We start from the raw sequence: 14105 nt of genomic DNA on the forward strand, positions 1-14105 counted from the left end.
ATGGGCTCTAGGTGCATGGACTTCAGTAGTTGTGTCACGCAGGCTCAGTAGTTGTTGCTTGCAGGCTCTAGAACGCAGGCCAAGTAGTCGTGGCACACGGGCTTAGTTGCTCTACAGCCTGTGGGATCTTCCCAGACCAGGGATTGAACCCCTGTCCCCTGCATTGGCAGGCAAATTCTTACCCACTGAGCTACCAGGGAAGTCCAGTGTGCTCTTTTTTAAACCTAGTCTGTTTTCATTCTTTTCTATCTTAACTGTTCTATATTAAATTAAAAAAATAATACTCCTTTCTACCCCTCCTCTTTGAGGATGATGTATGAAGAAGTATGTCTTATTTATTCATCTGAAATTTTCACCTTACTTTTAAGAAGTAATCACAATGTCAAGTATTTAATACCTTTCACTTCCACCTTGAAAAGCATGGATATTAAAGTGCTAATATAATTACCTTCCCTAGTCTATCAGTTTTACTTTTTGTTATGTATAAAAAACAACTAAAAATATGCATGGTTTGTAAGGAAATGACAAATTTCAGAAAATTCAGAATCTGCATACACTCTATACATAGCTTCTAGATACAGACACAGAAAATTGCCAGATACTCAGAGCCCCCCCTTGTCCAATTCTAGTGACTCCCCTTAAGGTTTAATATTGTTCTGGTATCTAACAAAAAGATCACTTTACCTGTATTTTGTATTTTATATAAATGTAATGGCACAGTAAAATCACTTTTGGATTGGGCTTTTTGATTTTATGTTGTTTATGAATACGCCTATATGGTTGCCTGTTGTTGTTGTCATGCAGTGACACTGTTGCATAGGATTCCATAGTGTAAATATTTAACTATTAATTAATTTTTTCCAAAATGTATTACAATATGAGTGATTTTCAGTTTGGGTCTATTGAGAATTGCACTGGTATACACATACTAGAACTTGAGCTTTGGTGGTATGTGTATAAATTATTGTTCAATATACATGTAGTAGTAAAATTTTTGACTCATAGCTTTCATCTGTTTATCTTTTTAGATATTTCTAAATATTTTCAAAACATTTGTATGATTTTTCATCCTCAGCAGCAGTGAATGAGATTCAAGGATTACACACATTCTTGTCAAACTTGATAATACCTGTCATTTTCATTTGAACTTTCTGGTTGGTGAGTGATAATTCTAGGTATGACTCTTTTGCATTTAATTGACTACTAAGAAGCCAAGCATCTTTTGATATGTTTACTTAACGTTCTGTACTCTCTTTCTTGAAATATCTTTTGGTATATTTTTCCCATCTTTGCTATTACATTATCTTCTTATTGAAGACTTTTTTTTTTTTTAACATCTGAAGACTTCTTATTTAGGAGTTTTAAATATATACTTGATATAAGTTCTTCTGTCTTTCTGTCTCTCCTCTTTCTTTAGATGAGTGTCAGTTTTTAATGTTAATAACATCTAATTTGTTATTTTCTTCTATTTAGTCTTATTTCTATTTATTTATGTAATCTTCTTATCTGTTGCAGAACACATTATATATTCTAAACCACAAATATGTTTTCGTTTCTTCAATAAATCTAACTGTTAAGCTTTAAATTTAAGTTAACTTTCTGAACTAAATATGTTGTATCATAGTGAGCATTAATTTGTCTATGACAGCTGAAAGGTTACATTTATTCAGAAAATGTTGTATTCAGCTTTCTTTTCATTTGCTCCTACTTCTCATTGATTCACAGAGGCAAACATCACTTCACCCATGGATCTGACTTTTCTTGATTTCTCATGGTCATTCTCATTAATTCTTCTTGCCTCATGAAATCTTTAGGCATTGCATTATTCCACAAAAGCAAAAAGCTTCCTTGGGCCTTTTTCCTCAGGAGATTGATTATTCCCACATTTTAAATGGGAGATTGCAATAAGTTAGGAGAAAATGCCACAGGGGTCTCTCTCTTTTTTTTTTTTCTTTCACATCTTGTATCAGCCTCTGCTTGCACTCTGTGTTCAAAGATTTTTGTACAACACATTGATAGAAGTGCCAGGTGTTTCTCTCCTTGGGGCAAAAGACAGATTAATTACCTGACAAATAAAATAAAGACAGTGTCCTTCTCTGTTCACATGTTGGAAAGGATTGCTTGCATCCTAATTTAAAAGTTTCAGGTGAGTGAAGCTTAAGATTCCAAAGCTTTAATCCATATTTGCACCATGCACAACATCCAACAGGACTGCTTTACATAACCCCATGAGACTTTTGTGTGCAAGTGAAATAGATAAAAATATAAAACTATTGCTGTCTTTTTGGGTCATAAAAAAGATTTTTTGTCTCATTTAAAATATTTTTTTTTCTAAAATCCAAAAATGTATCAGGCTAAAATATTGGAATCTCAAACATGGTAAAACCCCTTTTGAACGATGCGAAGTGAGACTTCTTTGTAGTGCTGATTTGCATTGCCCACTTCCTTGGCTGGCCAAAAAGGGCCTACGCGTTTTTTCCTTAATATATTCAGGAAAAAAAAACGTACGCCCATTTTGGCCAACTGCATCATTGTCAAAGTTCTGCCGCTTTTCGTGTGCTTTAAAGGCGACTCCGATCTACCTCTTGAAAACGGTTTCCTGCAATTCTGCCTTGTTTTCAAATCCTCTTCGTTGCCTTACCTCATCAATAAGGTACGAAAGTTATCATTTATTATCCTGCAGGTTTGTGAATTTTAGTGCCTCTGAGATTCATTTTTCAACTCGCCTTTTTGGGAGCTGGCCTCCAAACCGCAGGATTGCTTCAGGCCCTATTCTGGTTCCGGGGGGCAGGCAGAGCCTTTGGTTAATTCTTCTTCCTGATTGGAAATTAGAGTGACATGTGTCTGTCCAAACACCTAGAGCTGATCTCTCATTGGTTCCCCCTCTACCCGTTCAACCTCTGGACAAATTGCAAACTGTACGAAACAGGAGGTTAAAGGTGCTGATTCTCCAAGTGGGGAGATTGTTGGTAAAGCAGCTGGAATGGCGAACCCGAGCACCACGAGATGAAAAATGAGGTGCGTTTTAGAAACGTTTCCCGATCATATGGTGTACCATCCTCTGGGTTTCCCATGCATGTTTTAGCTGTAGGAAGATTCCCTTGAACCCGGAGATTTCTGACCCATGGAATGGGTAGCACGCAGTATTACTTTAAAGGGTCTGCATTTGCTCACGCAACCTCACCAATCCGGTCGCCCCCAAGAGTGTCCAGCCTTATGTCTCTTCCAGCTGTGGGTCTAGATGTGGTCAATCCAGGTTGCATCACAGCCACTGAACGAATTTTGTAAGAATTTCTCTCTCTTTCACTATCTTTGCTTTTTTTTGTAATTTGTATTTATAATGGGATTTAGCTGATTTTCAATGCTGTGTTTGTGCCCCTTTACACCCACTATATTCACTTACCGAGAAATATCAATAAATACTTTTTAAGATTCTTACTACGTGGATATATTCTTCTGTGGTGCATAAGGTGTGTTGAGTCCAGTTCACTGAGCAATGAGTATGTCTTCTCTATTACATATTTGGTTGATTGAACGGTATCTGTGCTAATTTCAAACTGTTGTTTTATGCATCACCCCACCTCACCTTTCCCCTTAAGCAGCCATAAGTGTGTTTTCTAAATGTGTGACTCTGTTCTGTTTTGTAATTTAGTTCATATAGCGATTTTTACATTCCGTCTATAACTGATATCTTATGATAAGTTTCTTTATCTGTGTGACATATTTCTCTTAGAATCATCGTACCTAAATCCACTCATTATGCTGCTACTAGCCTTAGGACATTGATTTCATGGCTGAGTGATATTCCATTGTACATAAGTACTACAACTTGTTTATCCATTTTTCTCTTTCATGAGATACTTAAGGTGTACCCGAGTCGAGGATTTTGTGAACACAGCAGCCCTAAAATTTGGGGTGCCTGTGTCCTGTCGATTTTTGGTTTTCTCAAGATATAAGCCCATGAGTGGAAGTGCCCTGTGCTCTGTAGCTCTGTTTTTTAGATGTTTTAGGAAACACCATACAATTTTCGAGAGTGGCCGTTGGCAATTTATATCACGCCCATCAGCGTAAAAAAGCTCCCTTTTCTCCTTGACTTGTCCTGCATTTCTGGTTTTTACACTTTTTCAGCATGGCCCTTTTGACCAATGCCTAGTGAGACTTCTTTGCAGTGTTGATTTGCATTGCCCGCTTGTTTGGTTGGCCAAAAGGGGCGAATGCGTTTTTTCCTGAATATATTCAGGTGCTCACCAGGGCATGTAGCAGGTGTGGGTGAGTGTCACGTAGCGCACACCCAGCGCATAGAAGGTACACAAGATGGAGAGGCTACTGTCCAGTGAGTGGCCGCCCTCCACACCAGTAAGGCAAGCCAACTTCCGGGTATTGTTGAGAGCTGGGGGCACGTAGGTCAGATGATCATTTTTAGAGGCAGGGGTAGCTTACTGAAGTCCCTAACACCCACTACCACCAGTCTGTTTACCTTTTTTTTTGGCCGTGCCACGCAGCATGAGGGCTCTTAGTTCCCCCACCGGGAATCAAACCCGACCCCCCTGCAGTGGAAGCGTGGAGTCTTAACCTCTAGACTACCAGGGAAGTCCCCCGTCTACCTTTAACTGAGGTCACAAGCTCCAGCTCAGAATAGGAGGCACACATGAGGCGGATGAGGTCAATTTGTTCCAGGATGAGGCGCACAGCATCCCGTTCGTGGGTCTGGCATGGGACTAGGCTGACCAGAACTGAGGGAAGGCCAGGGCTTAGTTTGGGCTTTGGAACTCCTCGGGCTTCTCATAGCCTCCTCAGCTGGCACAGCACTTACTGTGCCCAGAAGTCACATGTAACGCGTTGCTTTTTCTGTGGTACTTGGAAGCCCGTCAGGTGGGCTCACTGTGACCCCTGTAGCCCCCAGCATCCATGGCATGGCACTTTCTAGGTCACTATGGTAACTTCGTTCCAATGTGACTAACCTGTGGTCTCTGTGGCCCCCAAACTGCCCCACATTCCCCAGCAGCCATGGTGGCACCTTGTGTGTCCCTTTGGTACCTGGCCACCCACGAGACCATCTTTCAGCCTGTCCAAGCTGGTCTAGCCATGGCTGAAATTGCGCAGATTACCATGCTATAGCCCATTTTGGTAAAACTGCCTCAGGACCAGGGGCATGTTGTTGTGGCTGGAGGGAGGTCAAGGCAAATGGGTGGGCTCCTTAGGTCTTGGGATCGGGCAGGACACATTGCCTGGCCTGGGCCAGCCTGGGGGTCCCCCACCTCACACTGTCACACAGACTATACTAGGAGCAGCTGAGGCCTGGGCTGAGGGTTTCCCACCAGGGAGGGGATGACAGAGAAGGGGAAGGGCATCCATAGATGATGGAGAGGACATCCAGGGGTGGTGTGAGGGAGCCTCCCCACTAGCGCTACATGCTCCGGACCTCCTCCCCTGCCCAGGGCCAGGTTAGGCCCCCACAGGCCCCCAGCAGCCCGCACACACTGCAGCCACCCTTCCACAAGCGGGAAGTCCCGCATCAGGGCCCGCGTGCGCTCCCGCGGACTTGGGGTGCTGGAGGTGCCCAGCGTGGTCTGCAGGAGGGTTACTGATCACAGCAGCAGACCCAGCAGGAGCAGCAGGCACAGCAGAGGCCGCTGGCTGCGTGCACGGGGACCTTCGAGGCCCCTGGGCCGCAAGCTGCGCAGGGCAAGGCAGGCGGGCAGAGGCGGGTCTGAGAGGGGCGGGCGATGGGGTTCTGCCCGTCGACACAGGCCACCCAGCGGCGCGGCCTCGCGAGGGGGGCGGGGTGAGGGAGGGGATACAGAGTCACAGGACCCTGACCCGTGTGCGGAGACCCGCGATCCGGATCCGGGAAGCCCGGCAGCCACAGGGCGGCACTGCCCTCCCGCCCCCTGCTCAGAGGCAGCTCCCGCGGGCTAAGCTGGCCTCTGCTGAGAGCCCACTCGCCTCCCATCGCGGGTTCCCTCCGCCCCCGCCCCTCTTCCCACACCCACTGCTCCGAGGGGGCGCCCTAGGGTGCTCTCCCCCGCCTCTAACCTTCCTGTCCAAAATGGGGTGCTTCTCTCAGAGGGCCACCTGCAGCCCGTGGCCTCCCGGGAGCACACCTCGTCCCCATCTGCCTGCAGCCGGCCCCGCCCACCCCGAGGGCTGCGTGCGAGGGTCTCTGTGGCCACAATTGCTCTGGGCTCCCGGTTTCCCGGTACTGGGCCATGGGGGCTGGTGTGGGGGAAGAGATAGTTTCTGGAAATGGGGGGGGTAACCTTGTGAGCTCTGGATTCAGGAGGGGGCCCTCTGCCCCCGACCTTCTCTCTCCTCCTACTTGACTCCCCAACCTGCATGACCATTCTCTGGGGACTTGAACCAGCGCCTGGGAACTATCAGGAACCTCCCCCACTTCTGTCAGCCAGCCTCAGGAGAGCGCCCTCAGGAGCTGCTACACCTCCCCAGGGCCTGAATAGAGGGACTTTTGGGATGTGAACTGAACAACCTTCTGGGGAGAGTCAACACCCTTTTACTCAACAGAGCAGGAACTCAGTCAGTAGGCTATTTGTGTGGAAGGAAATGAAGTCGCTTCCATGGCAGAAGAGCCCCCACCGCAGCAACCTTCGTCCCAGAGCTGCTGGCTGACCTTCTGGCCAGGATCCCTCCTACCTCAGTGTGGAAGGCCCGGCCTCGTGGAGAAGTGTAGGTTCTGAAGAAAGACCTGGCACCTGGGTTCTGCTGCTACACTTGCCTTATCTCGTGGCCCTTGTGGCTCTAGCTTTCCCAGAAACCTCAAGGGCTAAGTGCCTGTGCTTGCTCAGAGGCCGCACGCCATTCCCCATTTCCAGCCTCAGGCCCTCCCTCTAGCTGCCTCCTCTAGGGACCCCCTCCCCCCAACACACACACACACACACACACACACACACACACACACACGCACACTGGGGATGTGCCTTCTCACAGCAGCTCAACCACTGAGATGATTTAGGGGCTGTGCCCAAACTCCTGCATCCCCAGCCTCTCAAGTTTTTGCTCTGATCCCTGGCACCCCCTGGAGCTGTTCCACCTTTGGAACCTTTCCCAGGTGGCAGGAGTGCCTAGCACAGGGGTAGTGACCTAAGTCTGAGCACTGGCGACCCTACAAATCTGTTACAGAGAAACATTTTATTGAGCAGTAAGGGACCCCACTGGGGACAGAAAGGGCTGGCAATAAAGGAGCATGTGAACCTCGGGGCGGGGTGCGTGCTGCTTGACTCTCCATCCTGTTCTTGCTTCAGGGAGCAGGGCTTCCTGGGCCTCTCTACCCTGCCTCCTGAGACCCCAGGCAGGAGGCTCTTTGGGAAGCCACAGATTGCTGCTTTCAGTTTCAAAAAGCCCAGCTCCCCCCTGGTTTGTGGTGGTGGCCGCTGACGATGGCTCAGGGCAGGAGCCCATGTGGTAGACTGCTAAGGCTTCTCTGCACCCTGTCTCTGCTCCTGCATCCTCCTCGGCTCGCAGAGTGCAGACTTCACTTTCTCCAGCTCACAAAGGGGCCCGTGAGGATTGAGCAGAGGAATGCCAGGTTTTCTTCCAGGCCAGCTTCCGCCCTGGGATGTTCAGGGCGGACTCTCATTTCAAACCTCACTTTCTGAGGCTCCTGGCTTATGGCCATTTAGTGTGCAGGGAGGCTCCTGGCTGAGGAAGGCTCGGACAGAACGACGCAGGTTCTAATCTGTGGCAGTGGGCAGTGGGGGCGGGCGGGAGGGGTCACTGCAGGAAGAGGCATTCGCTGTCTCAGGCAGTTAAACCATTGCCCTGTCTTCAGAATGGTTCAGCCAGCAAGATTCTGTGGAGTCCGCCTCCTGGCACCATGCTACAATCGCCGGATTTTGGGTCTGGAGCAACCGAGATCTTCGTCCGACTCTTCCGGAGCGTGCTTTCTCTCGGGAGCACATCTGGGGACTGGCTTCTCGGCTTCCGCCTTTGCTGGCGTGGCCAAAGGAGCATCCCCGTAGGCCCGGTAGCCACCAACCAGGGAGTATGTCTCCCCATGCCGGCCCAACTGCGTTTCTCCACACCCTCGGTTGAGGACATGGTAGTGACCAGGTTTAGGAGGAGAAATGGGAGCCACAGCTGCTGCAAAGAAAAGCAGAACTGATCAGTCACTTCTGCTGTACACAGTCTCCTGCCAGAATTTCCCTCTCTCATGTCTCTCCCAGTTTCTGGCTGAAGACCTTTAATCTACTTGACATCCAAAACACAGACTTGGCCCATCACCTCTATGAGTCCCTAGAAAAGGGACACTGGCTGCAAAAGCAATTCCTAGAGCCTACGGCTGCATCAGGTGAGGTAGTCTCTTCACCGTTGCCAGGGAAAACAGTAGAACCCGAAAGAAATTGCAATCATGATCCTCTCCATCTCTCCCTTCCACAACAGAGAAAACATTTCTTGCAGTGTGTCACTTCTGAGGCTTTAATGGAAACATCTTTCAAGTTTTGGAAAAAGATAATCTAATATAAATAGGTTAAGGACCCCCTCCCACTTTGGCAACCCCTCTTGGGCCCCATTTATAATGCCTGTTACAACCACACTGAACTCTAGCCGTCTGATACTTTTATCTAGATTAGAACAAGGCCAAATACTGAGGCAGAGTGATCAGGAGACTCAGAACCGGGTTCTGGGTACCAAGTGTAGGCTCACATCCACCCAGCCTCCTGGGACACCATCTGCTCAGCCCTCCAGTCTCACTAGCACTTCATCACCCCCCTTGGTTCTTCCGGTATTCCCATGAATATGGCACCACCCTCTCCCCTAGTACTCAGCAGCTCAGTATGGGATGTGTCTGAGGGGACCGATATAGATGTGTACATGACAGCACAGAGGTACCTGGGTTTGAAGGTGTGGTTCAAGAGTGGCCCTCTTCCTCAAACTGCTCCGTTTACCATCTGCCAACAAAAATGCACTTGCCTTTTGCTAAGAGGCCAATCAGGAAAGGGTCTGAATGGAAGCATCCTGTAGCCCAAAGCGGAAGGCAACATTTATAAAGATCAGAAGCTTCCTGAACACTAGTTCAGCGATGACCTTTCACTTGTCCTCAGCAGTGAGCACTGTGGGACCCTGAAGGTGTCCCAGGTCACTGGTATTACTTACAGCTGGGAAAGTGCTGAGGTTTACGTAGTGGGCACGCCCCACAGGAACATGTGGCAGCCAGGTGAGGTTGTGTGTACACCATGCCTCTTCTACAGATGCCCGGTCTCGGTGTACCTGCTGCACTGCCCAGCCAGGGAACAGAGCACAGGTTTGAGTAAATATAGACGATCCGGTCAGACATTCTCTCTCAGACAACCAAAGAGATTGGTATCTGGTGGAGAACTGGTAGGGAAGTTTCTCTGAGGGCAGCACGTTTCCATAGTTACGCTGCCATGGAAACTGTGAGAAGGCCTGTGAGGTCATCACCACCCAGTGAGGTCATAATAAGGAACCTGTGACTTGCTGTCAGGCTTCAGGAGGAGGGGCAGTTTTGTGGAGGAGCGCAGGGTGGAGGCAGAGGTGCTCTGCCTGGCCCCTCACACCTGGGCCTCCCCGCCCATGCTCTAGTAGACACCCCACGTGGGGCATGCAGGTGGGCTGGTACAGCCCCAGGGGCCCCAGGAGGGCAAGAGAGACCCACATTCTGAAATTGGCTTGAGAGGCAAGATTAACGTTAAGAGACAGCTAGGTTGTATGGCACTGACCCTAAGAGGAAGAGAATTGTGTGGACTGGGGAATCAGGGAAGGCTCCTTGGCAGTGGGCCTGAAGGACAAGTGAGATTTGGACCCATGGGGAAGAGAGGGAAGACATTCCAGTTTGGAAGAATACAAGCAAAGACACACTCTTCTCGACCTTGTCCTGCCCCAAATATAAATTCATAGAACCCTCATATTTTTACACCTGAGGGCTTAGAAAAACCAAGATGTTAAGGAGCCTGCCCAGTGTTACACAGCTAGTGGAGAGGGGTTCTGCTCAATGGTTACGTTCATGTCGGGGTCCCGGATTTACAGCTGATAGGAATGTGAGGACAAGCTCATGCCGTTTCAAACATTTCCAAGTGATACTGAGAGAAGTGTTAAAGGTGCAAAATGAGGGTGCTGAATGACCTCACAAAGTGGGAATGGTGGGCCCATTTTAATATGAAATTCAAAACAAATTCATGACAAAAGGACACAATACAAAATGACAACGTAATCATTCCACTCCCCTCTCCCCTAGAAGTAAAAATCATTACAATCCTCTCTCTCTCCACCATGAAAGGATGAGAGAAAGGCTCAGCAGCAGCCCCCGTGAAAATCACGGTCAACACTGTGAAGAGGGGTTAGTAAGACAACTTGGTCCGACTCAGAGAAGGAAAGAGACAACTCTGCCCTTAGCCTGATCAGGCCCACAGGAAGGAACCACATTTGGGGCAGCTTTTGATAGTGTGGCAATGAGAGAGAACCTTCTTTAGGAGGGGACTCCCTGTTGCCGACCTTGAAAAAGCAAAGATGGGACCTTCGTTTACTGGGGCTGTTGCAGAGGGGATGTGCCCATGAGATGTAGAGACTGCTTGGACTACCCTTTTAGAGGTTGGGCCACCCTGGTCGAGAACCACAGCACCTTCTATCCCTAAACTGCTTGAATCTGGGTGCCCGTTAGGACAGACGAAGTCAGGCCTCATTGGAGCAGACTGCCTTTGGGAGTGGTAGAAGGTAACTGTGAAGGGGAATGCTTGCTCTGGCGGAGGTTTGTCACGGCAGGTGGGCCAGCATGAGACCATTCAGAATCTCCAAGGCTCCGGAGATTACCTGGCTGGGAGCATCCCTCTGATGTGGTGTGGGGACTCCTACCTTAACAGGACCTGGCTGGGTATCCGGGGGAGGCAGAATAAACGGTTTATGAACTTAAGAGAGCGAGCGAATCACCTGGGGGGCTCCCCCAAACCACTTAAAAGGCCTTGCACCTGGAGTCTTGAGCCAACCCTCAGAAAACTTATCTAGACCTGGAGTAGGGCTCAGGAAGCTGCACTTTTCATAAGCTTCCTGGGCAGTCCCACCACAGCGGTCCATGGATAGAGAGACCAAATTATTGTGTATTCTCGGTTGCTTTTGGGAGTCAAAGTGGGCAATATTAAAAACTGCAGCAGGCATATGTATAAACGGGATATTCAAGGCAAGCAGAGGTGTATAGTTATTCTATGCATGAATCAGATTTGAGAAAAGCTAGCCTGGTGGTTAAAGAACACAACCCTGAGGACAGACAGACCAGATTCCTTCCTACTTACTTGGGTGATTTTGACCAAGTTCTTTTATCCTTCTGACTGTTTCATCATATGGAATAGAGCTATGACTGTACATTTGGCACAATATTCTCTCTCGGCAAAGGTTGCTCTGGGTCCATTTGTGTTCTCTACAACTTAACCCTTTCCAGTGTGCAAGCATTTTTAAGTTGTTTGGTGAAGTATTACATTTGACTTTCAACAGTTCATTACTTTGGGCAAAGCTTATATAATGCTGCAGAGACTAGAACCTATGCAGAGATAGTGAGAGGATGTTATAAGCTTATTCTGCCGGTTTATAAAAAAGTTTAACCTTTTCTCCTCTTCCTCCACCTGCCACCAAGAGATGAGAAAGAAGGCAGAGCCTGGAAATGCACACCAAGCAATACTTCGGTGTCAGTTTGCCTTTTATTCCTCTGCCAGTACTTCCCAGAGAGATTTCACCAAAAGTGCCTAAGCTTGCCATGGCCATTGTTGTGAAGAAAGTTTCTCTCTATTGCTAGTCACATCCCCTTTTCCTTCTCCTGGAGGCTTAATGGATGTTTGGGGGCAGGAAACAAAATTTAAACTAAAACATCAATTGAAAGAGCCTTTGTCCTAAGTGTGGTAGTTTGGAGTGTGCATCTTCTCAGAGTCTACTGAATTCTGCCCCAGTGGAAACTGTTATTAAGGGGCACCCATAGAAATATCGCTTATTGTTAGAAACCACGACATAATACAGAGCCAAGATCGACATTATTCTTCACGTGAAAGACTGCAGAGAGCCAAGCGGAGTAGTTCACTCTGAAGTGCTGGCCAGCAACTAACCTTTTGAAGCCAGACTGCAGCCCGGGTCTTCAGAAGGTGACTAGGCAGCCCAGAGCACCCTACTGACAAGTGTGCTCACCCATCCAGCACAGAGGGATAGATCCCTGTTATGGCATCTTATATAAGCCTGCTGCAATAAGGTTTGCTGGTGCAAAGGCTCTCTCACTGAGGACCCCAGTCCTGGAAGTCTTCTCCTCCGGTGAGTTGCCAGTTCAATCTTCTGAGCCAGGCTCACGTCCCAGGGATGGGTCACAAAGCTGACGACGGTGCCTGGCACCTCGCTCCCCACCCGGCCCACCCTCCCTGCTCTGTGGATGTAGTCTTGCAGGGTGAGAGGGAAATCATAATTGATGACTAGCTCCACCTGGGTGCTGTCCAGGCCCCGAGAGGCGATGTCTGTGCAGAGAAGAATGTCTCGGGAGCCCTTCTGGAAGGACTGGAAGATGCCTGCTCTCATTGAGGCTGGCATCTGTCCCTGCAGTCTTAAGTGTTGGATTTTGTGGTCATCCAGAATATATACCCCAGCCAGTTCACAGTGCTGGAGCAATTACAGAACACCAGAACAGTTCCTGTGGGGCCAGTCCTATATGCTCTGTCATGCTGCCTGAGGATCTGCACCAACCCAGTCACCTTCTCTGTTCCCTTCGGCCTCATGAATGTCTGTCTGACATGAGGCATGATGCAGTGGAGCTTGTCACTGGTAACGGTGGTTAGAGAGTCTAAGCTGGCAACTTTACTCAGCAGCTGGCCTACACCTTCGGGAAATGTGGCCCCCACCAGCACTAACTGAGCTTTGAGATTGAAGGGGTCTTTTAAGTCAGCTGGGCCTTCTGCTATATGGCTCCCCTCCAAGATGTAATCCACCAGTTCCAGGAAGACTTCATCCAACAGCGTGTCTGCATCATCCAACACCAAGAAGGAGAGCGGCTCCAGGCTGATCAGTTGAGTTTTCAGGGCCTTCCACAGAGCCCCCGGAGTGGCCACCAGAATATCTGCTGGAGGTTGTTTGGACAGTTGCAGCCTGATCCTCCTCATGCCATGGCCTCTCCCTAACTCCCGCACCTGGAGGTCCAAGGAGCTGCCCAAGGGCTGGGCCACGGCCCGCACCAGTTCGGCTAATTTTCGAGAAGGCACAAGAACCAGGCCTCGAGGAGCAGGGATACGACAGGGGTCCAGGCTTGGCTGGCCCAAGAGCCGTTGAAGGAGAGGTAGCATGTAGCTGACAGTTTTGCCACTGCCGGTTTCTGCGGCGCAGAGGATGTGGCGGCCGCGAAGGAGTGGGGGAATGGTACTCCACTGCACGGTTGTGGGCCGAACAACTTCGGGAGCAGCCTCTTGTAGTGCGCTCAGAACGCGGAGCTCCAGACCCAGTTCGGTTCAGCTGCCGTTGGGCGAGAGGTTCCGCAGCGCTGGAGTCTCATATTGCACGCGCTCGATGGAGAAATGGTCCGCATGGGCGCGCCGATTCCTCCAGCCGCACGAAGCGAGTGGCGCGGGCTCCCAAGGGCCCAGCGTGAGGTGTGCAGCTGGTTCAACTCCGGTCGCCGCGCTGACATCAGCAGCGGCCCCGGTCGCTCCAGCACCGGCCGCGAGGGGCTCCGCTGCCCGCTCTGCCGCTCTTCCTGCCGCCGCTGTAGAGCCCGCGGGATGCGTACCACGAGCAGGGGCTCGTTGGGACCGCGGACCGTCAGGTCCCGGCGAGGCGCCAGAAGCAACTGAACCGCGAGCGACCACAGCCCCACCCGCCGTGCCAGAGCCATGCTCCCCTTGCTGCGGAGAGGCGCACGACAGTGACGTCACGGGCGCGCCAAGGCCTCGCGGATGGTGGCTGGCGCGGCTCAGTAAGGCCCGCGGAATCGGCGAACTGTGTGGAAGGAGCGGGATCTGTAGAGCTCAGCAGCGGCGAGGTCTGTAGGTCCGAACAGGGAATGGTGACTCCAGACCCCGGCCAACCTTGGGGAAGGGTGCGCGACGGAGGCAGGACCGGGGTCTGGTGATACGCGGCGATGGGGCCCTGGCATTACGAACCAGGAGGGCGGAGGGCTT

The 14105-nt window shown here is 49.8% G+C and overlaps 1 protein-coding gene and 1 pseudogene across 2 annotated transcripts; both read right to left on the bottom strand.

Annotated features, from left to right (window-relative positions):
- Positions 1 to 7834: 7834 nt before the first annotated feature.
- On the bottom strand, positions 7835 to 9292 carry LOC307065027 (DPEP2 neighbor protein-like; the record flags this gene model as incomplete). Its single annotated transcript, XM_079721788.1, has 2 exons — positions 7835 to 8097; positions 9226 to 9292. The coding sequence occupies 2 exons, from the start codon at positions 9290 to 9292 to the stop codon at positions 7835 to 7837; spliced, it is 330 nt and encodes a 109-aa protein (XP_079577914.1).
- Positions 9293 to 11994: 2702 nt separating this feature from the next.
- Positions 11995 to 13819, bottom strand: LOC307065218 (putative ATP-dependent RNA helicase DDX28; annotated as a pseudogene). The gene is made up of 2 exons: positions 12139 to 13819; positions 11995 to 12006 (listed from the first exon to the last, which is right to left on the bottom strand). The product of its transcript is annotated as a putative ATP-dependent RNA helicase DDX28 (transcript).
- Positions 13820 to 14105: the final 286 nt, after the last annotated feature.

Source organism: Hyperoodon ampullatus, assembly GCF_949752795.1.
Source record: "Hyperoodon ampullatus genome assembly, chromosome: 16".
Taxonomy (NCBI): Eukaryota; Metazoa; Chordata; class Mammalia; order Artiodactyla; family Ziphiidae; genus Hyperoodon; species Hyperoodon ampullatus.